Below are 26,229 nucleotides of genomic sequence, written 5' to 3'. Positions count from 1 at the left end.
CATTTTAGGGTATGAGTAACCACAGGGCACATGCCATTATCTAAAAGTTTTTGACATGTACCTCCTTGCAATGAATATTCTTTAAGATGTCTCAGATCACTTGAGCTGGCTTTTCGGAACCTATGCCCCATAATGGGTTGTCATGCCCAACATTAATACAAAGTGAGAAACTTAGTCCTACCTCAACTTGATATGCCATGGTTTATGACACCCGTGATAGGCCTTTCCCTTTCTGAACAGAAACAGAGGAAAAGTAGATTGGGGGGGGTGTAAGAGGAGGAAGGGGAAACTGCAATCAGTATATAAAATAAATGAAAAAACTAGTCTGTTTGGATGCACACCTTCCTAGGATGGAGGCGGGGGTTGGACTTCCCACAAGACAGGGCATCCTGACTTCTCTTAGGACTGGAGAGCAAGGGGGAGGAAGAGTGGGGGAGTGGGAGGGAAATGGGAGGATGGAAGGAGGTGGAAATTTTAAATTAATTAATTAATTAAAAATAATTAATTAAAGAAATACCTTAAATAAGAATCTGGGGAGATGGCTCAACAGTTAAGAAAACTTGCTACTCTTCAAAGGACTACAGTTTGAACTCCAAACTCATGTCATGTATAACTCCTGTAACTCCAGTAACCCTTTAACTCCAGATCTAAGGGATCTGAGGCCCTCTTTTGACCTCCATAGGAAGCCCACACACACACATATTCATGCATGCACATGTACACACACATACATATAAGTAAATAGTAAAATCTTCAAGAAAAGATGCCTCTAATTTTTTTAAAAAAAGATTTTTTGAAATCCATGATGACACACCATAGAATATAATCTGAAGTCTCTGTATGCTTTATTCAGTGATAAATCTCAATATTTAGAGTAGTGACTGATAAATAGTAAATGATAAATATTTGTTGAATGAATAAACCTAGGTAAGCAGGGTTACAAGTGTTATTTCTATTTTTCTTTTTCTTTGACAATTTCATATATGTATATAATTAATTTTAATTATTTTCATCTCTTTTACCTTGCTTATTCCTCCTTCATCTTCTGCTGAATCCTTTTTTTCTTCTCAAGAAGTTCACCTCTTCCTTTCATGTCTTTTGTGCTTGCTTGCACGAGCATAAGCAGAGGGTTATTTACTGTAGTAGTGTGGGCAACTTTCCACTGAAGAAAATGACACTTCCCTCACAGCAGCCACTAACTGCCAGTAGTCCCTTAGATGACAGGTGAGGCCTTATGAACCCCCCTCCATCCATGATGAAATGCTGGCTGGCCCAGTCTTGGCTGGTCTTGTGCATGTAACCACAGCTGCTATGGGTCCCATGTTGTATTCGTAAGACCCTTTTCACAGCACACTTCCTCATCATTTGGCTCTTATATTCTTTCTGCCCCCTCTCCCAAAATGTTCCCTGAGTCTTGGAAGGAGTTATGTAGATGTTCTCTTTAGGGTAGAGCACTGTCACTTACTCTTAGCATGTTGACTAGTTTTGAATCTCTTCATTAACTGCTTCCAGCACCAGTGAGAAGCTTCTGACAAAATTGAGAACAGCACCAATCTGTGGGTATAAACTCTGGCAGTTAGAAGGCAGTTTGACAACTTATCCATTTAGCAGAACAATACTAAGGCCCATGACCCTCCCCAGTCATGGGTTCTTTAGTAGATTTACAGTACCAGAATGGGTTCCCTTCTGTGGATTGGGCCTTAAATCAGAAAGCCACTGCATGACTCTCTTGGCAGGTCACTACTGTAGCTTGCAGGGTTCACAGCTGAGTAAGACTTGTTGAATGTCTCCCCCCCCCCCACCCTAGTAGCCTGCATGGCACCTTCTGATACCATGAGAAGTAGCCAGCAAAAAGGAAGCTTCCAACTCAGGTCCAGCTTGATTTCTCTGTGTTCTGTAAATCTGTGGTTATACTTCCGTGGTCTTCCCATCAAGTTCTGATGAGCATTGTAGAACAGTGGCAAAATGTCTGTATTGTTCTAGGGTCTTTAGGGATCTTTTGACCAACAGCTAGTTGGGAGGTTCCCCCAGACATTGTTTCAATTTATTTGTGTATTAACTTTTTTTGTAGAATGTTACTATATATTTATCTTTCCTTGCTCTTGTCCAACCAACAAATATTTCTCTCTGGCATGATTAACCTTACTGCATCCTAATTTCTCACCTTTAAAAAGATACTGATAATGCCTGATATGATATATATGAGACAGTTATACTGGCCTAAGACTTGTGTATAGTAGGTGTTAGTTGAATCTGAAATGAAATTAATAGAAAAACCTTTAAGCCTTCCTTCATCCAGCTATGCCCCCTGTCTACTTCCCAGGCAAGTTAACAATTTTGTAACTAATGAATTGGGGATTGAATTTACCATAGGTCAGGCTTTCTGTGAATCAGGCTCTGAAAAGATGTGGACAGCTAGCCCGTATGTGTATTTTCATGTACTGACTACTGTGTTAGGCCACAGCATACTTCCTAAAATCCTGTGTAGCTTTATTCTGAAAAGGGTGTTGCAGGAAGATTGTTTTCTCTGTCTGGCTGTCTCAGGTTTTGGTTCACAGTCTGGATCTTCTTTTCGGGACTCCTTTGCTGATCCTGCTAACAGTTCCCTTGCAGAGAGTGGATGTTGATCAGCTGGTGGCTTTGGCAACCTGCTTACTACACAAACAGTAAAGGTTCACACATACTTGGGTCCATCAGTTTACATTTGCTGATGTGCACAGAAAACACTGGTCAATGAGTAAGAGGGTTGGCAGGAACATCTTAGAGCAATAACACAGAATCCTAGTTATTCTTCTATCTACTATATTCTATTCATTCACTCACACAGATGCAGCTTCTAATATGCCATCTTACCTGAAAATTCTAATTTCAACTTTAAAATCATTACAGGAAGCTCATCTTGTTTTCTTTTTTAAAAAATTTATTCTTCTCCCATATATTACATTCCAACTGCAGTTTCTCTTTCTTCCTCTCCTCCCAGTTCCTCCTCTGTTTTCCCTCAGAAAAGGGCAGGCCTCCCAGGGATATCAACCTAACATGGCATATCAGGTTGCAATAAGACTAGGTACCTTCCTTCATGTTAAACTGGCTAAGGCAACCCAGTAGGAGGAAAAGGGTTCAAAAACAAGATAAAAGAGTCAGAGACAGCCCCTGTTAGGAGTAACCCTAAGAAGATCAAGCTCCACAACCATAACATATTCAGAGGATATGTTAGGGCAATTCAAATTGTCTTACCCAGGTCAAATCCATGCAGGCTTCTTGTTGGTTCAGTCTCTGGGAGCCCCTGGGAGCCCTGGTCAGGTGATTCTGTGAGTTTTCTTGTGGTGTCCTTGATCCCTCTGGTTCCTACAATCCTTTCTTCCCATCTTCACAGGATTCCCCAAGCTCTGCCTAATGTTTGGCTGTGGGTCCCTGCTCTGCTCCTATCAGTTGCTGGATGGAACCTCTGATGACAATTATGCTAGGTTCTTGTCTACAAGTATAGCAGAGTGTCATTAGGAATCATCTCATTGACTTTCTCCCCACCAGTGTGTTTGGTTCTATCCTACTTCTCTGGAATATGTAGCCTTTGGTTCCTGGCTCACTCTCATGGCATGGGTCTCAATCTGGAGTAGTCATTGGTTGGCCTCTCCCACAATTTCTGCTTCACCTTTACCTGAGCACATCTTGCAGGCAGGACAAATTGTAGGTCAAAAGTTTTGTGGCTGGGTTGGTGTCCCTGTCCCTCCAGTGGAAGTCTTGCCTGTTTACAGGAGATGACTGGTTCAGGCTGTGTCTTCCCCTTAGTAGGAGTCTTAGCTAAGGTCACCACTATAGATTCCTTTGAGTTTCCATTGCACTAGGTTTCTGCCTTGCCCTCTCAATGCCCACTAGTTCCTGTTGTCTCTTCCAGTACTCTCTCCATCTTCCCCAACCTGATCCCTTCTGTTATTGTCCCTACTCTCCCAGAGTCCACCCGAGATATTTATTCTATTTCCCCTTCCCAGAGGACTCCATGCCTTCCCATTGAGCCCACCTTGTTCTTAGCCTCTCTGGGTCTGTAGATTGTAGCATGGTTATCCTTTACTTTACAACTAATATCCACTTATCAGTGAGTACATACCATGTTTGTTTTTCTAGATCTGGGTTACCTTACTCAGGATGATTTTCTTCTAGTTCCATCTATTTGCCTGAAATTTTCATGTTGTTACTTTTTTTTAAACAGCTGAGTAATACTCCATTGCGTAAATGTACCACATGTAGGTAGGGTTGAGGGACATGTAGGTTGTTTCCAGTTTCTGGGTATTACAAATAAAGATGCTGTGAATATAATTGAGCAAGTGTCTTTTTGATATGATTGAGCATCTTTTGGGTATATATCCAGGAGTGGTATAACTGGGTCTTGAGGTAGATCGATTCCCAATTTTTTGAGAAACCACCATATTGATTTCCAAAGTGACTACACAAGTTTACACTTCCACCAGCAATAGAGGAGTGTTCCTCTTGTTCTACATCTTCTCCATCATGAGCTATCACTTGTGTTTTTAATCCTAGTCATTCTGATAGGTTTAAGATGGAATCTCAGAGTCATTTTGATTTGCATTCCCCTGATGGCTAAAGATGTTGAGTATTTCTTTTTTTTCAAATTAATTATTTATTTTTAAAAAGAAAGCAATCTTTTTATTTTCCATACCAACCCCAGTTCCCATTTCCTCCTCCTTTCCCCTCCACCTAGCATCCCCCCCATCCACTCCTCAGAGAAGGTAAGGCACATTGCTTTGAATATTTAAATGTTTCTTGCCATTTGAGATTCTTCTGTTGAGAATTATCTATTTAGATCTGTACCCTATTTTAATTGGATTATTTGGTTTGTTGATGTCTAGTTTCTTGATATATATATATATATTAGATATATATCTTGATATATATATATAGTTTCTAATATATATATATTAGAAATTAAGCTGGGTGGTGGTGGCACACACCTTTAATCCCAACACTTGGGAGGTAGAGGCAGGTGGATCTCTGTGAGTTCAAGGCCAACCTGGTCTACCTACAGAGAAAGTTCTAGGAAAGGCTCCGAAGCAATACAGAAAAACCCTGTCTTGAAAGGCCAAAAAAGAAAGAAAGGAAGGAAGGAAGGAAAAGAGAGAGAGAAAGAGAGAAAGAAGTTAACCTTCAGTCATATATGGAATTGGTGAAAATCTTTTTCCATTCTGTAGTCTGCTGTTTTGTTCTATTGTTGGTTTCCTTTGCCTTACAGAAACTTACAGAAGATTTCCAGTTTCATGAGGTGCCGCTTATCAATTGTTGATCTTAGTGCCTGCATTATTGATGTTCTGTTCAGGAAGAGAAAGTTGTCTTCTGTGCCAATGTCTTCAAGGCTATTCCCCACTTTCTCTTCTGTCACATTCAGTGTATTTGGTTTTACTCAAGCCACTTGGACTTGACTTTTGTGCAGGGCAGCAGAGATAGATGTATTTGCATTATTTTACTCGTAGACATCCAATTAGACTAGCACCATTTGTTGAAGAAGATGCTTTCTTTTTTCCATTGTATAGTTCTGGCTTCTTTATTTTAAAAAAAAAAATCAGGTGTCCATAGATGTGTGGCTTTACGTCTGAGTCTTTAATTTGATTCCATTGATCACCCTGTCTTTTTTTTTTTCCCCAATGCTATGCGTAGAGCTTGAAATCAGAGATGGTGATACTCTGAGGTCTATTATTGTACAAGACTGTTTTACCTCACCTGGGATTTTTTGTTTTTCCATATGAAGTTGAGTAGTGTTCTTCCAAGGTCTGTAAAAAATTGTCTTAGAATCTTAATGGGCATTGCACTGAATCTGTAGATTGCTTTTGGTAAAATGGCCGTTGTTACTATATTAGTCCTAGTGATCTGTGAACGGGGAGATCTTTCCATCTTCTCTTATCTTCTTCAATTTCTTTCTTCAAACACTTGAAGTTCTTGTCATATGGGTCTTTCATTTGCTTGGTTAGAGTTATGCCAGGATGTTTTATATTACTTGTGGCTATTGTGAAGGATGTTATGTTCCTAATTTCTTTCTCAGCCTGCCCATTTGTCATTTGTATTTAGGAGGGCTACTAATTTTTTTTTTTTTTAGTTAATCTTGAATCCAACCACTTCACTGAAGGTGTTTATCAGCTGTTTAGGAGTTCCCTGGCAGAATTTTTTGAGTCACTTATTATACTATAATATCATTTGCAAATAATGATACTTTGACTTCTCCCTTTCAAATTTGTATCTCCTTGATCTCCTTTAGTTGTCTTATTCTCTAGCTAGCACTTCAAGTACCGTATTGAACAGATATGGAGACACTGGACAGCCTTGTCTTATTCCAGATTTTAGTGGAATTGCTGTTGGGGGCCAGCCCCAGCAGTGGCCATGTCCATGAAAGGAAATAAGGAGTTGGCAAGGGAGGATTGAGTCAGGCCATTGGTTGATCTGGGAGAATTTTACAGCCTGAATTATTACTAGCAGTCAAATGTTTATTTGTACAGAATTCAGTAAGCAGGAATAGATTCATGTTGTTCTAAAACATAGATCATATGATTTCTGTTCTTGGACATGTGTTCAACTTCCTCTTGCATATCTTTTAGTCTACATTGATAAACCATGACAGAATTATCTTTTTTTTTTAGTTTTTGTGGGATTACTATATGATTTGTATTTTATTCAAGTTCTAATTGGTTGTACTTATAAATAATACTTTTTAGAATTTCATGGTGACCTTCATTCATTTTTTAAGCTTGTCATTTTTATTAAGTCTTCAGAATCAAGGTTTTTTTTTAATGACACATAACAAATACTTTGATATAATCTAAGATAATAAAATAGTTGAACAACTTTGACTTCTTAAGATTTTCATTTGTATAGAAACAGTCTGGGGGGAGTGCCTAACCTCAAAATGAAGATATCTAAAAACAGTGATTCATCAACTTTTCTTTACATATTTGTTTGATTGAAAGGTGTGTATTTCATTCCCAAAAGAAATGTATTTCCATGCAGTTTCCCCTGGCTCCAAAGCTTTAGGCCATTGGAAGATGACCAAGAAAAAAAAGAATGTCTGCTATTCTCTCTTTCCTTCTTTTGTGTAAAGGACAGTGACTGGAATGGGGGTAGTTCCAAAGCCAGGAAGAAATTAATTGTACATCTCTAGTCCTTAAATGCCATGGTTACATCTAGTCTTTACCCAATACTGCCTATCTGGGAAATCATATCATGATGATGCGGTGCATGCTGGTCCCTAAACGTTTCCTCCACTAATCTTGTCAGTTACTACGGATAGCCTGTGACCACAAATTCTCTCTAAGGGCTGGTCCTTTTGTCACTGAAGCTGTGGCCTTTGCATTATGTCATGTGGATGCTATGTCTTAGTGCCCAAGGAGAGTCCAGTCTCCTAAGTCATGCCTCGCCCACCCTCTGGTTCCCAAAGTGCCTAAAAATAAACCCAACAGAGACAGTGTTTTCACCGAACACCTCCCCAAAGGTGCCTGGGACTCTGGCCTAGATTATCCCACTGATCTTAGTCCACTCATAGATGTCTTGTTCACACACTATGTCAGAGTTGATGGGGAAGTATCTGTCGCCAACACAGAGATGCTTCCGACAGGCAGCACACTTGAAGCACTCCAGGTGATACACGTTGTCTTTCACGCGCATTGTCATCTCACAGGCATGGATCCGCTTGTCACAGGTAGCACAGAGACCATCTTGACCAAAAAGCCTGATAGTATCTGCTGCTCAACTTCTGTCCCAGCTTGTAGTAGAGACACCGCCCCACCTCTCCCTGGTGGCACCCACAGAGGTCACAGCTGAGGCAATCCTCATGTCAGTATTGGTTGATGGCTTTCAGGAAGTAGTGGTCCCCTATGTTCTGCTGGCAGCCACCACATGTCAGCAGGGATGCGGATATCTGCAGCACCTCATCCATCTTATTATTGTATTCAACATTTAAAAAAAGAATATATTGCTTTACAGCTAGTTTACATTGAAGAATCTGTGGGATTTACAGGTTTCTTTAGAAATTATGTTTATTTATTTATTTATTTTTTAAAAAAAGAAAACAAAGTATTTTCTTTCATACATACCAATCCAAGTTCCCACTCCCTCCCTGCCTCCTACTTCCTCCACCCACCCCCACCCCACCCTCCATACGCTCCCCAGAGAAGGCAAGGCACATTGCTTTGGGGAAGGCCCAAGCCCCTCCCTACTATATCTCGGCTGAGTAAGGTATCCATCCAAAGAGAATAGGCTCCTAAAAAGTCAGTACAGGCAGTAGAGATAAATTCTGGTGCCACTGCCCTCAGTCTGCCCCGGCCATGCAACTGTCAGCTACATTCAGAGGGACCAGCCTGGTCTCATGCTTGTTCCTTCTCAGTCAGGCCGATGTTGGTGAGCTCCCATTAGCTCAGGTAGACTGTTTTAGTGGGTGTACCCACCATGGTCTTGACATCCCTGCTCATATTCTGACTCCTCCCACTCTTCAACTGGACTTTGGGAGCTCAGCCTAGTGCTTCCCTGTGGGTCTCTGCTTCTGTTTCCATTAGTTGCTGGACGAAGGTTCTATGTTGATATTTAGCAGTTTGACTACAGGGCAAGGCCAGTTCGGGCACTCTCTCCTCTACTGCTTAGGGTCTTAGCTGGGGTCATCCTTGTGGATTCCTGGTAATTTCTCTAGAGCCAGGTTTCTTGCTAACCCCATAATGGCTCCCTCAATCAAGATATCTCCTTGCTCCCATATTCGTTCTTCCTCCAACTCAACTATCCCACTCCCCCAAGCTTTCCCCAACCCTCCCCCTCTCCCCTTCCTTCTTCTCCCCCACCCCCATGCTCCCAACTCTTGCCAGGCGACCTTGTCTGTTTCCAATTTCCAGGTGGATCTATATGTTTTTCTTTGGGATCACATTATTACTTAGCTTCTCTAAGGTCATGAATTATATGTTCAATAACCCTTACTTATATCTAGTATCCACTTATGAGTGAGTACATATCATATTCTTATCTTTGGGTCTGGGTTACCTCACTCAGGATGGTGTTTTCTAGTTCCATCCATTTGTTATGCAAATTTCAAGATGTCATTGTTTTTTTTTTCTGCTGATTAATGCTCTAATGTGGAAATGTGCTACACTTTCCTTATCCATTCTTCAGTTGAGGGGCACCTAGCTTGTTTCCAAGTTCTGGCTATTACAAATAACACTGATAATAAGCATAGTTGAACAAATGTCTCTGTAGTATGATTGAGCATCTTTTGGGTGTATGCCCAGGAGTGGTATTGATGGATCCTGAGGTATTTTGATTCCCAATTTTCTGAGAAACCACAATACTGATTTCCAAAGTGGTTGTACAAGTTTGCATTCCCACCAGCAACGGAGGAGTGTTCCCCTTACTCCACACCCTTTCCAGCATAAGTTGTCCTCAATGTTTTTGATTTTAGCCATTCTAACAGGTGGTAGATGGTATCTCAGAGTTGTTTTGATTTGCATTTCCCTGATGGCTAAGGATGTTGAACATTTCCTCAAATGTCTTTCGGCCGTTTGAGATTCTTCTGTTGAGAATTTTCTGTTTAGTTCTGTACCCCATTTTTTCAGTTGGGTTATTTGAAATTTTGATGTCTAATTTCTTGGGTTCTTTATATATTTTGTAACTCAGTCCTTTGTCTGATGTGGGGTTGGTAAAGATCTTTTCCCATTCAGTAGGCTGCCTTTTTGTCTTATTGACCGTGTCCTTTGCTTTACAGAAGCTTCTCAGTTTCAGGAGGTCCTATTTATTAAGTGTTCTTGGCGTCTGTGTTGCCAGGGTTATATTTAGGAAGTGGTCTTCTATGCCCATGTATTGAAGTCTATTTCCCACTTTCTCTTCTGTCAGGTTCCATGTGGTCAGATTTATATTGAGGTCTTTAATCCATTTGGACCTGAGTTTTGTGCATGGGATAGATATGGATCTATTTTCATTCTTCTCCATGCTGACATGCAGTTATGCCAGCACCATTTGTTGAAGATGCTTTTTTTCTTCTTTAGCTTTCTTTAGCTTCTTTGTCAAAAATCGGGTGTTCATAGTTGTGTAAATTAATTTCCAGGTCTTCTATTCAGTTCCATTGGTCCTCCTGTCTGTTCTTATGCCAGTACCAGGCTGTTTTCAGTACTGTAGCTCTTTAGTGGAGTTTGATGTCAGGAATTGTAATGCTTCCAGAAATTCCTTTATTGTACAGGATTGTTTTGGCTATCCTGGGTTTTTTGTTTTTTTCCATATGAAGTTGATTATTGTTCTTTCAAGATCTGTGAAGAATTGTGTTGGGATTTTGATGGGGATTGCATTGAATCTATAGATCGCTTTTGATAGGATTGCCATTTTTATTATGTTGATCCTACCTATCCAAGAACACAGGAGATCTTTCCATTTTCTATCTTCTTCACTTTCTTTCTTCAAAGACTTAAAGTTCTTTAGTTAGGTTATCCCAAGATATTTCACGTTATTTGTGGCTATTGTCAAAGGTAATGTTTCTCTGATTTCTTTCTCAGCCTCTTTATCATTTGTATATAGGAGGGCTACTGATTTTTTTGAATTGATCTTATATTCTGCCACATCACTGAAGGTATTTATCAACTGTAAGAGTTCCCTGGTAGAATTTTTTGGGTCACTTATATATACTATCATATAATCTGCAAATAATGAAAGTTTGACTTCTTTTCCAATGTGGATCCCCTTGATCTCCTTTTGTTTTCTTATTGTGATAGCCAGAACTTCAAGAACTATGTTGAATAGATATGGAGAGAGTGACAGTCTTGTCTTGTTCCTGATTTTAGTGGAATTGCTTTGAGTTCTCTCTCCATTTGATTTGATGTTGGCTGATGACTTGTTGTATATTGCTTTTATTATGTTTAGGTATGTTCCTTGTATACCTGATCTCTCCAAGACCTTTATCATGAAGGGGTGTTGGATTTTGTCAAATGCTTTTTCAGCTTGTAATGAGATGATCATATGGCCTTTTTCTTTCAGTTTATTTACATGATGGAATACATTGATAGATTTTCATATGTTGAACTATCCCTGTATCTCTGGGATGAAGCCGACTTGATCAAGGTGGATGATTTTTTTTTGATGTGTTCTTGGATTCTATTTCCCAGTATTTTATTATCTATGTTCATGAGTGAGACTGGTCTGTAATTCTCTTTCTTCGTTGAGTCTTTGTGTGGTTTTGGTATCAGGTTAGTCATAAAAAGAGTTTGGCAATGTTCCTTCTGTTTCTGTTATGTGGAACACTTTGAGGAGTGTAGGTATTAGCTCTTTTTGGAAGTTCTGGTAGAATTCTGCACTAAAACTATCCAGCACTGGGCTTTTTTTGGTTGGGAGGTTTTTGATGACAGCTTCTATTTCCTTGCCATTTGTTAGGTCTATTTAAATTGTTCACCTGATGTTGATTTAATTGTGATATATGGTATCTATCCAGAAAATTGTCCATTTCTTTTATGTTTTCCAATTTTGTGGAGTACAGGGTTTTGTACTTAATATTCTCTGAATTTCCTCAGTGTCTGTTGTTATGTCCCCCTTTTCATTTCTGATCTTGTTAATTTGGATGTTCTCTCTCTTTGTATTGTTTTCTTTGTTTCTATTTTTTTTTTAATTTCAGTCCTCAATTTGATTATTTCCTGTCTTCTACTCCTCCTGGATGTAGTCTTTTTGTTCTAGACTTTCAGGTATACTGTAAAGTCACTAGTGTGAGCTTTCTCCACTTTCTTTATGTAGGCACTTAGTGCTATGAACTTTTCTGTCAGCACTGCTTTCATTGAGTCCCATAGGTTTGGGTACATTGTGCATTCATTTTCGTTGATTTCTAAGAAGTCTTTAATTTCTTTATTTCTTCCTTGACCCAGGGGTGGTTCAGTAGCTCACTGTTCAATTTCCATAAGCTGGTAGGCTTTCTGAGAGTAGTGTTGTTGTTAAATTCTAACTTTAAACTATGGTGATCTAATTAGATACAGGGGGTTACTTCAAATTTTTTGTATCTCTGGAGGTTTGCTTTGTTTCCTAGTATGTGGTCAATTTTAGAGAAGTTTCCATGAGGTGCTGAGAAGAAAGTATATTCTTTTGTGTTTGGGTGAAATGTTCTGTAGATGTCTGTTAAGTCCATTTGATTCATGGCGTCTGTTAGTTCTCTTATTTCTCTGTTAAGTTTCTGTCTGATTGACCTGTCCATTGGCAAGAATGGAGTGTTGAAAGTCTCCTACTATTAGTGTGTGGGGTTTAATGTGCAGTTTAAGTTTTAGTAATGTTTGTTTTACATATGTTGGTGTTCTTGTATTAGGGGCATAGATGTTCAGGATTGAGTCTTCATCTTGATGGGTTTGTTCCTGTTATGAGTATAAAGTGTCTTTCTGATTGATTTTAGTTTGAAGTCTATTTTGTTAGATCTATCAGAGTTCCTCTGAGGTTGCAGGAGGAACTAGAGTTATCTTTTACAATCATTTTTACTTATCAACCCTATAACCCAACTTCTAGTTAGCTCTTGCAGTTTTAAGGACACTAGATAGAAAATCTCCAAGCCAGCCCAGGCCCAGTGTATTATTAACTTTTTTGGGGGGTGGGAGGGTTCGAGACAGGGTTTCTCTGTAAATTTGGAGCCTGTTCTGGAACTAGCTCTTGTAGACCAGGCTGGCCTCAAACTCACAGAGATCCACCTGCCTCTGCCTCCCGAGTCCTGGGATTAAAGGTGTGCCTCCCCACTGCCCGGCTGTGTTATTAACTCTTAATGGTCAGAATGCCCAAGAAAAATCCCTCAGACCAAAGTTGCTGCAGTTATTATTAAAATTCTGGCACAATACAGTGTTTATATTTTATATCTTTATAGAAATTATTTGTGTGTCTAATCCTGACATTCTTTTGTTCCTTGCCCATATGACACCACAGTGACTCTGCATGAGCTAACTTTTCTAAGAAAAGGAAGTCCTGACACCTCATTCTTTTATCATCTTTCCACACCATTCTTTCTATCAATATACGTCCCTGTAGGGCAGAGTTAATCTAATTTTGTTGCTGTTTATGTCACATAATCACATTAGTGTATTGGGGGAAGAGAATTGTAAGTCTGATCTGTGGCCAACTCCACTAGCCCACTGAATCTTGTTGACTTTTTTAAAGTTTACTTTGTTCTGATTATCTTGTTCCTGAGTAAGTGCAGGGACAGATACTTTAATAATACCTCAGAGCCTCATAAAGAGATTGTAAAAAATATTTAAAATGCCCTTCTCTAAGCATGATACATGCAGAGATCAAAATCGGAAGTGGCATAGTGGTCATTGTGAGGCTCAGCTTTGCTGGATCTTTGTCAAGCAGCTGTTCTGGCTTTATGACTTTTTGCCATTCCCATCAGATATGGCTGTGCCAATTGCTTTGAGTTTCTCTCCATTTAATTTGATGTTGGCTATCAGCTTGCTGTAAATTGCCTTTACTATGTTTAAGTATGTCTCTTATATCCCTGATCTCTTGAAGACTTTAATCATTGGAGGGGTGTTGGATTTTTGTCAAAGGTTTATTTTTGGCATCTAGTAAGATGATCGTGTATTTTCTTTCTTTCAGTTTGTTTACATGTGGATTACATTGACAGATTTTCATATATTGAGTCATCCCTGCATCTCTGGAAGAAAATCTACTTGATCATGGTGGATGGTCTTTTTGATGTGTTCTTAGATTTGATTTGCGAGTGTTTTATTGAGTATTTTTGCTTCAGTGTTTATGAGGGATATTGGTCTGTAATTTCCTTTTTCTTTTCTGTTGAGTCTTCATGTGGTTTGGGTATCAGGGTGATTGTAGCCTCATAAAATGAATTTGGCATTGCTCCTTCTGTTTCTGTTTTGTAGAATAATTTGAAAAGTATTGGTACTAATTCTTCTTTGAAAGTCTGGTAGAATTCTGTGATCAAAAAGTATGGCCCTGGGCTTTTTATGATTGGCAGACTTTTAATGGCTGCTTCTATTTCCTTAGGAGTTATACATCTATTTAAATTGTGTATCTGATTTTGATTTAACTTTGGTAAATGGTATCTATCAAGAACATTGTCCATTTATTTTATGTTTTCCAATTTTGTGGAGTACAGGGTTTCTCTGTATAACAGTTCTACCTCTCCTGCAAATAGATCTTGTAGACCAGGCTGACCTCCAGCACCCAGAGATCCACCTTCCTCTGCTTCCCAAGTGCTGGGATTAAAGGTGTGCGCCACACCACCCAGTTTAGTACAGATTTTTTGAAGTTTGGCCTAATGATTCTTTGACTTTCCTCAGTGTCTGTTGTTACATCCCCCTTTTTGTTTCTATTTTGGTAATTTGGGTATACTCTCTGCCTTTTCGTTAGTTTGAATAAAGGTTTGTCTATATTGTTGATGTTCTCAAGAAACAGCTCTTTGTTTCATTGTTTCTTTCCACTGTTCTCTTTATGTCTTTTATTGATTTCAGCCTTCAGTATGATTATTTCCTGCTGTCTACTCCTTGGGTGTGTTTGCTTCTTTTTGTTCTAGAGCTTTCAGATGTGCTGTTAAGTTGCTAGTAGGAGATCTCCTTAATTTCTTAGTGTTATGCATTTTCCTCTTAACACCAATTTCTTTTTTTTAATTGTTTTAAGAACTCCTCTTTCTTCTTCTCCCCTCCCTTTCTACCCTTTCCCAAGGTCCCTATGCCCCCAATTTACTCAGGAGATCTTGTTTTTTTTCTATTTTCCATGTAGATTAGATTCATGTATGTCTCTCTTAGGGTCCTCTTTGTTGTCTAGGTTCTCTGGGATTGTGAATTGTAAGTTTGTTTTTCCTTTGCTTTATGTCTAAAAGTCACTTATGAGTGAGTACATATGATACTTGTCTTTCTGGGTCTAAGTTACCTCACTCAATATGATGTTTTCTAGATCCATCAATTTGTCCACAAATTTCTAGATGTCATTATTTTTTTCCACCGTGTAGTACTCCATTGTGTAAATGTACCACATTTTCCTTATCCATTCTTCAGTCAAGGAGCATTAGGTTGTTTCTAGGTTCTGGCTCTGACAAATAATACATCTATAATCATAACTGAGCACATGTCCTTGTGATTTGATTGAGCATCCTTTGGATTTATACCCAAAAGTGGATACTGGGTCTTGTGGTAGATTGTTTCCTCATTTTCTGAGAAATCGCCATACTGATATTCAATGTTTCTGTACCAGTTTACACTCCCACCAGCAATGGAGGAATGTTCCCTCCCTTTACCCCACATCCTCTTCAGCATAAGTTGTCCTCAATGTTTTGATCTTGGTCTTTCTGACAGGTGTAAGATGGAATCTCAGAGTTGTTTTGATTTGCATTTCTCTGATGGCTAAGGATGTTAAGCATTTCCTTAAGTGTCTCTTGACCATTTGAGATTCTTCTGTTGAGAGTTCTCTGTTTAGGTCTGTACCCTATTTTTTTTATTGAATTATTTTTTTCTTTTGATGACCATTTTCTTGAGTTCTTTGTATATTTTGGAGATCAGTTCTCTGTCCAATGTGGGGTTAGTGAAGATCTTTTCCCATTCTGTAGGCTGCCATTTTGTCTTGTTGTTTGTCTTGTGTCCTTTGCTTTACAGAAGCTTCTCAGTTTCAGGAGCTTCCATTTATTAAGTGTTATTCTCAGTGTCTGTGCTACTGGAGTTATATTTAGAAAGTGGTCTCTTGTGCCAATGAGTTCAAGTGTATTTCCCACTTTCTGTTCTATCAGGTTACATGTGGTCGGATCTATATTGAGGTCTTTAATCAATTTGGACTTAAGTTTTGTGCATGGGGATAGATATGGTTCTATTTTCATTCTTCTATGTGTTGATATTCAGTTATAACATCACCATTTGTTGAAGATGCTTTTTTTTCTTCCATTTTATATTTTTTGCTTTTTTGTCAAAAATCAGGTATTCATAGGTATGTGGGTTGATATCCGGGTCTTCGATTCGGTTCCATTGGTCCTCCTATTCGTTTTTATAGCACCGATTTCATTGTGTTTGGATCGGTTGTGCACTTACTTTCATTGAATTCTAGGAAGTCTTTCATTTCTTTCTTTATTTCACCTTGACCCAGTAGTCATTCAGTAGGCAGTTGTTCAGTTTTCATGAATTTGTAGGCTTTCTGTTATTTCTGTTGTCGAGATCCACTTTTAATCCTTGGTGGTCTGGTAGGATACAGGGAGTTATTTAAATTTTCTTGTATCTGTTGAGGCTTGTTTTGTGACCAAGTATGTGGTCAGTTTTGGAGTATGTTCCAAAGTTGCTGAGAAGACAGTATATTCTTTTGTGTTGCGAAATGTTATATTAGGTCCATTAAGTTGTAACATCTATTAGCTCCATTATTGTTTAGTTTTTGTCTAGATGATCTGTCTATTGGTGAAAGTCGGGTATTGAAGTCTCGCACTATTAAGGTATGGGGTTCAATGTGTGATTTAAACTTTAGTAATGTTTCTTTTACAAGTATGGATGCCCTTGCATTTGGGGCATAGATATTCAGAATTGAGACATCATCTTGATGGATTTTTTGTTTGATGAATATGAAGTAATCTTTCCCCATCTCTTTTGATTAATTTTAATTGGAAGTTTATTTTGTTAGATATTAGAATGACTATATCAGCTTGCTTCTTGGGTCCATTTTCTTGGAAAATCTTTTTCTACCCTTTACTCGTAGGAAATGTCTATCTTTGAAGTTGAGGAGTGTTTCTTGTATGCAGTAGGATGGACCCTAATTTTGCATCCATTCTATTTCTTTTTAGTTGGGAAATTTAGTCCATTGTTACTGAGATTATGACCAATGATTGTTAATTCCTGTTATTTGTCTGGTGATGTTGAGTGTGTGTGTGTGTGTGTGTGTGTGTGTGTGTGTGTGCGCGCGCGCTCTTCCCTTTTGCTTTTACTGGTGTGAGATTATTTTGTGTTTTCATTAGTGTAAACTTTCTTGGGTTGGAGTTTTTCTTTTGTAGGAGTGGATTTGTGGATAGCTATTATTTAAATTTGACTTTATCATGGAATATCTTGTTTTCTCAATCTGTAGTGATTGAAAGTTTGCTGAGTATACTAGTCTGGGTTAGCATCTGTGGTCTCTTAGCATCTACAAGACTCAGGCTCTTCTAGCTTCTTGAGACTCCATTGAGAAGTCAGGTGTGATTCTAATAGGTCTGCCTTTATATATTACTTGGCCTTTTTCCTTTGCATCTTTTAATATTCTTTCTTTGTTCTATATGTTTAGAATATTATTACATGATTAGGGGACTTTTCTGATCTAATCTATTTGGTGTTCTATAAGCTTATTGTAAATTTTAGGCATCTCCATTTTTAGGTTAGGAAATTTTTCTTCTATGATTTTGTTGAAAATACTTTCTGTGCCTTTGAGCTGGTTATCTTCTTTCATTCCTGTCATTTTTAGGTTTGGTCTTCTCATAGTGTCCTAGATTTCCTGGATGTTTTGTGTCAGGAACTTTTAAGATGTAATGTTTTCTTTGACCAGTGCATCAGTTTCTTGTATCCTATCTTCTATGGCTGAGATTCTCTCTTCTCTCTCTTGTATTCTGTTGGTAATGTTTGTGTCTGTAGTTCCCCATCTCTTACCTAGGTTTTCCCTCTCCAGGATTCCATCAATATGTTTTCTTTTTTGCTTCTGTTTCCATTTTCATATCTTGATCAATTTTATTCATTCCCTTTACCTGTTTGGGTTTTTCCGAGGGCGGTTGATGGGTGTGGTCGATCGGTAGTTAGAAATTAACCAGACTAGCTTAATATAAAAGATTCAGCTTTAATAAACAGAAGAAAGGGAACTTACAAAACCAGGGTTCCAGCGATCCAGAAGCGCAGGGAACAAAAAAGGGCAGAGGCAAGTGTACCTGGATTTTTATCTATTTTCTTTGGCCCCAGGGGGACACACCCTAAACAGAATATGATTGGCTGAGCTTCTCCATCAGGGGGTGTCTTTAAGAGATTTATCTGTTAACTTGTGTGTTTTCCAGTATTTCTTTAATGCTTTTATTCATTTCCTCTTTAAGGACTGCTGTGCTGTATTCTTCATAAAATTGGTTTTAAGGTTGTTTTCTTGTGCTTCAGCTGTGTTGGAATAGCTGGGCTTTGGTAGCACCATATTGTCATGACTGTTTTTACACTAGTGTCTAGGCATCTGGGTTTGAGATTAATATAGGTCTAGGAGCCAATTTCTGAGTTTATTTTTGTTGGATTGGTGATTTGTTCCTTGGTTTCTGTTTCCTCTTCAGTCTTCTGCTGTGATTGTATTTCTGACAGTCAACATGACCTCTGGTCCAGCAGGAAGTCTGTAGAGTAGGTGGCTGGACTTCTAGTAGCTAGCCTGACCTGGTGTGGCCTTTAGTTGAAGGGGTCTCTATTCTTCTGACTGACATGACCTTCACTTGAGCATTGGATATTTGCCCCTATAGGGGGTGACAGGTGTGTGTGTGTGTGTGTGTGTGTGTCCACGCATGCATGTGTGACTTCAGTCTTTCGGTTCAGAACCCAGAGATTGGAAGGGTTTAGATGACAGGTGAGGCTCTTAACTGCTCTTAACCTTAGCAGTAGATATCTACCAGAGATGGAGTAGGGTAGGGGCACAGCAGCAGCCGTGGGCTGTAAAGTGGAAAGAGGTGTCTGTGAGGTGAGTCTTTGGGATCCGAACCGAGGGCATAGGAGAGTTCCAAGTGAAGGTGGGGCTCATACCTGTTCTGACTGGTGTGGCCTGACTGTGAGCAGTGGATGCCAGCCATTGTTTGTTTTCTCCTTTTCATTCAGTCTAGGAAACCAGCCCATAGAATGGTACCACCCACATTTGTTGCAGGCTGATGGAGAGTCTTCTCACCTTAACCCAATCTACAAACAAACAAACAAAAAAGACATTGCTAATATTTTAAGTGACCCTAGAGCTAATCAAGTTGGCAGTAATAACTATTGACAGTCTACCCCTTGCCAATTTGACATCCAAATATATTACTTTAAGCCTGCCCATAGGCTTTTGGCAATGTGATAAGGCAGAATACATTTAGTCCAACTTCAAAAACATCCCCTAGTCTTTAACAGATCTAAAGCTGTTCAAAGGAGTAAATGCAGTCTTTTCTGAGATTCATGCAATCTCTTACTCTGAATGCCTATAAAGAACTTATGTATTTCCAATATACAGTGGCACATAGTAAACACTGCTGTTGTGTGTTCTGTTACTCTAGCCCCATGTTGGAATGCCAAAAGTTTGTTGTTTTACTCTTTTTACTCTTTTGGCATTTTGGGGGTGGGGGTGAGATGCCACCTAGTTCTCAAATCACACTTATTATTATTCTTTCTTATGAATATTCTGCCTTAGCTTGGCTTGTTTCTTGCCAGTTTTTCTTAAATTTATCAGGTCTACCTTTTGCCTCTGGGCTTTTTCCTTTTCTTTCTTCTATATATCTTACTTTCACTTTTACTCTGTGGCTCGCTATGTAGCTAGGTGACTGACCCCTGGCATCCTCCTCTCCTATTCTCTTGCTCCTTCCCTTTCCTCAGATTTCTCCTTTTATTTATAGTCTGCCTGCCAGCACCCCCTCCCCATCTTTTCTTCTGCCTCACTGTTGGCCGTTCAGCTCTTTATTAGACCATCACGTGTTTTAGACAGGCAAAGAATCACAGCTTCAGAGTTAACAAATGCAGCATAAACAAAAGCAGTATATCTTTGCATCATTACACAAATGTACCAGAGCATAAACAAAAGTAAGACACCTTAAAACAATGTTCTCCAACAAAGCACTCCCTTTCCAAAAGGAGGGAACAGGAGCATACCAAAAGAAAGAGCCAACTCAAGCAAGCCTGAACCAAGGTATGATACCAAATCCTGAAACTCGTGTCTTTCTCTATTCTTAGAAACAATGCTGAACCTTTTAAAATAAAGCCTTTTTCTATATTTATATTATTTGCTTAGAATGAAATCTCTAAGGTGCATTTCTTTATTAAGAACTATTAATGCATACTGCCTCAAGTATTGAATTTTGTATTTTCCTTCCTCATGACTTATCCTTATCTCTTTCTATAACAATAGACTGGAATGATGTGAAAAAACATAAGTATGATCAGCTGTCAGAGTCTGCATCTCAGTATCAAGGTAAGAAAAACTATTTAGTATGAAAAATTGTATCCAATCTCTTGCCATAAAATAGTTATCCTTAAATGTCTGATTTACAATTAATTTACTGGTTAAATCAAAGGCATATATGATCATTTATAGAGGTGTTTGTCAAAAGCAATATATTTTCTTTTGGTCTGAAAACCTAAATTCTGAGTATAAGTAATCCCAAATTAGTGTTACTGTTCTAGGCACAGTTGCTCAGCCTTTGCATTTTTATTTTGTTTAGGCACAGAAGGAAGACAAAATTGAATGCTGTCTTAGCTAGGGCTTATTATTGCTGTGAGGAGACACCATGACCACAGCAACTCTTATAAAGATTTATTGAGGGAGCTAACGTACAGTTCTTAGGTTCAGTCCATCATGATGGGAGCATAGTGGCTTGCAGACATCCATGGTGCTGGAGAAATAACTGAGTGTCTTACATCCAACCATCATGCTGAGGGATGCTTGAGAAAAAAGAGACCTCAAAGCCCACTACCACAGTGACACACACACACACACACACACACACACACACACACACACACACACTTCTTCCCAAAAGGCCCCACCTCCTAATAGTGCCAATTCCTTTGGGGGCGATTTTCCACAAATGCTCTATATACTTATACTGTTATAAAGAGACTCTTTTAAAATGAGATAATTGTAGTAGATAAGCTTCCAAACCACTGTGCCTGAACTTTACCTTTCTATCATTCTGTTACAATCATCATGATGACCTATGGTTTAACATTTATTTTCTTGAATAGGACCTGCTAACATCCTGGAGATAGGTAAGATCTTTTCTTTTTCTGTTAAATAAGGTGACTTACTAGACCAGAGATTTGATTGTAAGCAGTTTTTAATCCACTAGGAAAAGAACTCCATATGTCTTTATTTCATAAGCCAGGAAATCACTCTGCTTAATTAGTGTGTAATTAACTTAGATGTCCTATCAGGCTCTTCTTTTCAGGAGAACGTAGACCAAGATAACAAAAGAAAAGAAGTGTGGTTAATTACATAGAGTATAGGTTAGACGGGAAACTAACCAAACTGGCAGTAACTTCTTAATCTTCCAAGTCTTAGCTAAAACAAACCTGACCATTGTTCATAATATATTTGGTGACATTTTTCTAAAAGTAATTTTTCATAAGATAGGTTGAACCAAAATTAAACGTAAAGGTTTCTTTCATTTATAAACTACAGAAAAGTGCAAACATACCTATTTAAGTAACAAGTCAAACTGATAACTACATTTGGTTTTCATCCTCCATAGTTTATTTTAGAAATAAAATTTGAGGAATAAAACTAATACTCATAGTTCTCAGTCAGTGGTTTCTGTATAAATTCCAGTCAGTTTCTTAGCGTCCTGTGATGCCTTGTGTATCACATATTCACATATTCAATACCTTTACCAAATTTTGCTCAAGTATTTTGATATTTTTTGTTACCATAATTCTATGTGTTCAACAATATTATAATCATTATCTACTTCCTTCCTCTTATCATTTCTTTCTATAAGCTATTTTCTGTTGATTCCAAAACAGAAAATAACAAAATAGAAAACTAGAGAAGTCCAACAGAATTCCTGGGTTGCAGAGAGCTGGCTCTGCCATTTAGTTATTTTGTGACTCTGATCGTTAATTTTATCGTGACTTAAATGAGAATAATAATCTCATCATGTTTACTTCACAGGGTTGGGAAGCTCACATAAGCTAATGAATGTGAAAACACCATAAAGCTTGCATTTGCCTTAAAACTGGAGATTGTAATGCTTTTCATTCTTCTTAGCAGCTGAGCTCACACTTTCAGTTCAGTCTTACCTCCTTTGAGGTGAAGCATTATGAATGTGAGCTGAATAAATGAATGAAGTGAAATGATGTACCTGGGACTTGGTAACAAATGATAGGTATTCCTTAAGCAATGGTACTGATGTGTAGGTGGGAAAACCATGGGCAGAGAGATTCAGACAGGCCTGGTTCAATCCTATTCCCGACTCATCAGTTTTATAACTTAAAGCAAATTAATCTTTCTGGTATAATTCCTCATCTTTAAAATGAACATGAAACTGAGATGCTGAGCTAATCTGACACAAACAGGCAAAGGGGGAATAGTCATAGCTGCTGCATCTGATGTTGGTCTTGTTGCTAATGTGAATAATGATAACTGCAGCTCATGTGACAGCCTTGGGCATGTTACGTTATAAACAATATGTTTGTTGACAGGAAGTTTTGTTACTCATTTTACATAAAATATATCCATTATCAAGGGAGTTCATAATTTGAAAGTACGATTTTCCTCATGAGAGTAATTGGTGGCACAGATATATTCTCTGATATACATTAAGGCTGCATGTTCTATTTTTCCCAATGAGAATTGAGAGTAGAAGACTCCTGGAGCCTTCATTCTGAGCTCAGTTAATCTGCTTTGGTGGTCTGGGGCTCTAAGTCAGTGATGTAGTGTTTGCCTAGCATGTTCAAGGCCCAGGGTCTGATAATAATAGTAATAATCTTTTGTTTTTATGTAGCCTTTCAAAATTTGGTATTTCAAATTGCCTATTGAATTCTTGAGTACCTTAGATTTTTAGGAATTTAATAGCCTTTTCAGGCAAATTGTATCATATTAGTAGACATGTATATATTGAGCCAAATATGTTTCTTTGTATTCTGCTAGCCACTTCCTAACTTTTAGGGCCAACAGAAGAGGCTTAGCTCTCTGGCTATTAGATGGCACTTTCAGGGACGACCTTCTCACTGCTGCTTTGCCACTTTTATAGTGCAGCCACTGTCATCTCCCACCTAGGTTTTGGATTTGGCTCCCTAACTATTCTTCCAGCCTCCAGCCTTATTCCTCTCCAGTTCATTTTTAACACTGTGGTCAGAATGACTGCACCCTAAATTTATTAGTTTTCTATTTCTCATAAACATGGTGAGTTAGGTCCTTGTCTTGATGCTGTAGCAGAGTACTTGACAACAGCAGCTTAAGGAAGAGAGAAGGGTTTCTTCAGCCTAAGACAATGCTCATGAGCAGGTCATGTAGAGAGCGGCGCAGCAGCGGTGTCAAGAGCTGAGACAACTAGCCATGTCCACAACCAGGAAGCAGAGGGAGATGAGTGCCTGTACTTGGCTAACTTTCTCCATTTTACTAGTCTGGAACGCATTGAATGGTGCCATTCACATTTAGTGTGAGTCTTTGTACCTCAATTATCCTAATCCAGATAAGCCTTTGCAGACATGCCCAGAGGCCCAGAGGTTTGTTTCTAAGGTGCTTCTAGGTCCTTTTGGGTTGACTGTACTAACATGTGGTATAAAGGTTGCTTTGATACCCAGATACTTTTTCTATCTACGACCTCTTTTAAAACTTTTCTCTGAAACAGTTTGCTTTCCCTTTGACTCCTGCTTATCTTATCCTTTTATACTTAGGAACCCGAATGTTATTGCCTCTGGGAAGCCTTCCACAAACCTTCTGCGTGCTTCTACAGCACCCTCCACCTCTCCAAGTGCAGCCCTCACCACACCATTCTGCCATGGATCATTTAGTTTCTGTCCCTCCCTAGACTGAAGCTCACGAGAACAAGGGCAATATTTTGATAATGGTTGTGTCTCCAGTACCCAGCACAATACTGTAAATAATTCTTGGAAGAATGGGTGAGGAAATGGCTCTGAGGTTTTGCTTTCTTATTCATGATTAATGCTAATGGATTGTTCCTTCACAGGTGACATGCTTTTGGATCTCTTTACCACAAAGTCACCATTTCTATTTTTGTGTGCTGTATCTCTCTCAGAGTCAGGCCAAACTTAATGGCCATGTGTGATGTTAATAGTCCAGATAGAAGTAGGGCTTGTATGCTTCTTCTTGCTTTCATTCACTCAAAACCTTTGATTGAGCCTATACTAAGCTTCAAGGCACTATAATTAAACAGCAAAGGTTGAAAAGGAATAAACAGTCTCTAGCTATGCAGAGTTTAAATAGCTTCTCACAGTGATTCGGGGTGTGAAAGGATCTTAAAGGGGAGAGGAAAAACCAGAAAGCTTTGCAGAGAAAATAGTGTTTTTGTTGAGTGTCTGTTGATGATATGGGAGGTTTGGGCAAAGGTACAGGCCAAACAAAATATCTAAAAGTTTGTTGGAGGAAATCCCATCTAGTGTGAGTGTCATGATTCTGAACCTGTGAAGCCTCCCCAGCCCAGACCTTTTTCACTGCAGGTTGCCTGCCTGAACTGTCCAGAAAGCCTAAAAGCCTCTATTCCTCACTGCCTGAAAAGAATAGTAATGTTGCTCTAGATGCTTTATTTCTATTAAGTAACAATACCTAGGTGACTTTTCTCTCTCATTTTTTTCTCAGTGAAGAAACTATATGAAAATATTAGTATCATAGTTGAAACTGTTTGTTTGTGTTTGTTTTATTTTGTTTGAGGTTTTTGTTGTTGTTTTGGATGTTTGGTTTTTGTTTTACCCAACCTTCTGCTCTAGTCTTCAGGGATTTGATGACTGTACATACTAAAACACTCATACTTCTATGTGCATGAATTTTTTAAAATCTCAGACCAGATGGTTTGAATGTATATTAATGAATTTTTATTGCATTGATTCTGGGAGCTGAGCTTCCTCTTGAACCTTCCCTTTTTAGCCAGGGTATTTGATGAGCTCTTTGTGTAAGTGAGCCATTAAAATATCAAGTTAATGATTTTAAAGGATTCTAAATGATGTTTTGAGAATGCTATTTAACATTAAATATTTTAAAATAACTGGGCATTTTAAGCGCTATATATGCTACCATTTACTAATCATCTGAAAAATGCCAAGAACACATAATGTGGAAGATATGAGTTATGAAAAGAACTCACTCCAAACAAATTACTTAAATTGTTTATGAGACTACATGAGACAGTATTACTGATGCTGGGATAGACAGACTAATGAAAAGAACAAATGGAATCCAGAAATAGATCTAAGAATGTATAAAAAAAAAATCAGTGCAAAATCAAGGTGATTTCAAATCCATAGAGAGAAGATGCTTTATTCAATAGGTGGTATTGGAGCACATTTATTGAAAAAAAAAGTGTAAAGAGAAAGCTAGATGTTTGTTTCTTTCATTTTATAAACTAAATTGCAGTTAGATCAGATATTTATATATAAAAATGAGATAGAGACATTCTTGAAGAAAATATGGTTAATATTTTTATAATATCTAAGTGAGGAAAGTGTGTATGAAAATCGAGAAACCATAAACGGGATGACAGAGAAACATGAGAGCTAACCCTACCAAATGAGACAAGCATCTTAATTATTTACATGAAGGGCTTATATGAATTTTCAAAGACCTTAGAATCTATAAGAAATGGAAGTTTATGTTAACTGAAAAATAGCAAAAAAAAACTAGTTAATAAGCCTCCAAAAGTCTTCTACCTTAATAGTGATCAAAGAACTGTCCGTAATGTATCTTAACAAGGTTTTTTCTTTCTTTGTTTGTTTACTGTTAGATTTATCAAATTTCCAAGCACTTGATAAACTAAGGTAGCACAATTGCTAGTTTGATGCCAGCCAAGTTCCAGGCCAGACCGGGCTTTATAAATGAGAACCTTTATAAAAAAAAATACCAAAATCTAGAAATTGTTAAAACACAACTTTTAACAAAAGCATGAAATATATACTTGTATACTTTATTTTTCTTTTCATTTACCTATTCTTTGAAAATTTTACACATGTATGCAATGTGTTTTAGTCATATCTACCCCCTCTTAATTCATATACTTTTGATAGTAATAAAAATTGTCATACTCTTTCTAGAGGATATTTCAGCAATACAGATTATGTCAAAACCTAAAATATCCAGTTTGCTGACTTAAACTTACTTTAATTACAATATTATTGTGCAAGTTTAATATTTCTGCTTGTCTAGTGACTGAAAAGTGTCATGGTGTATGAACTCTTGTCTGTCTTGGTCTACCAACAATTAATACAGTTCTTTACACTTGGAAGGATATTATGCATTTATCAGATGAAGAATTTAGATAAAATTGTATGCATTATGTAAATAATTATCTCCATCTTTCAGATGAGTAAACTGAGGCTTGGTAGGTTAAATTTGCCCAAGATACTTGCTATAAAAATAGACTTAATTAAATAGACT

The 26,229-nt window shown here is 38.1% G+C and overlaps 1 protein-coding gene across 11 annotated transcripts in view; it reads left to right on the top strand.

Annotated features, from left to right (window-relative positions):
- The window catches only part of Scmh1 (Scm polycomb group protein homolog 1), a 153,126-nt gene that overhangs the window by 41,125 nt on the left and 85,772 nt on the right, over positions 1–26,229 (top strand). For 5 of the 11 annotated variants that reach the window (XM_087904654.1, XM_085686510.2, XM_048434562.3 and 2 more), the window contains 2 exons: positions 20,032–20,094; positions 20,868–20,891. In XM_087904654.1, coding sequence (XP_087760780.1) covers positions 20,032–20,094; positions 20,868–20,891 — 87 coding nt within the window. Of the gene's footprint in view, positions 1–20,031; positions 20,095–20,867; positions 20,892–23,519; positions 23,745–26,229 lie in introns of those variants that run through there. The other 6 variants (XM_048434563.3, XM_087904653.1, XM_085686512.2 and 3 more) reach the window with 3 other exon arrangements.

Source organism: Myodes glareolus, chromosome 3, assembly GCF_982192425.1.
Source record: "Myodes glareolus chromosome 3, mMyoGla1.1, whole genome shotgun sequence".
NCBI classification, from domain to species: domain Eukaryota; kingdom Metazoa; phylum Chordata; class Mammalia; order Rodentia; family Cricetidae; genus Myodes; species Myodes glareolus.
This window is presented reverse-complemented; position numbering and strand designations above follow the sequence as displayed.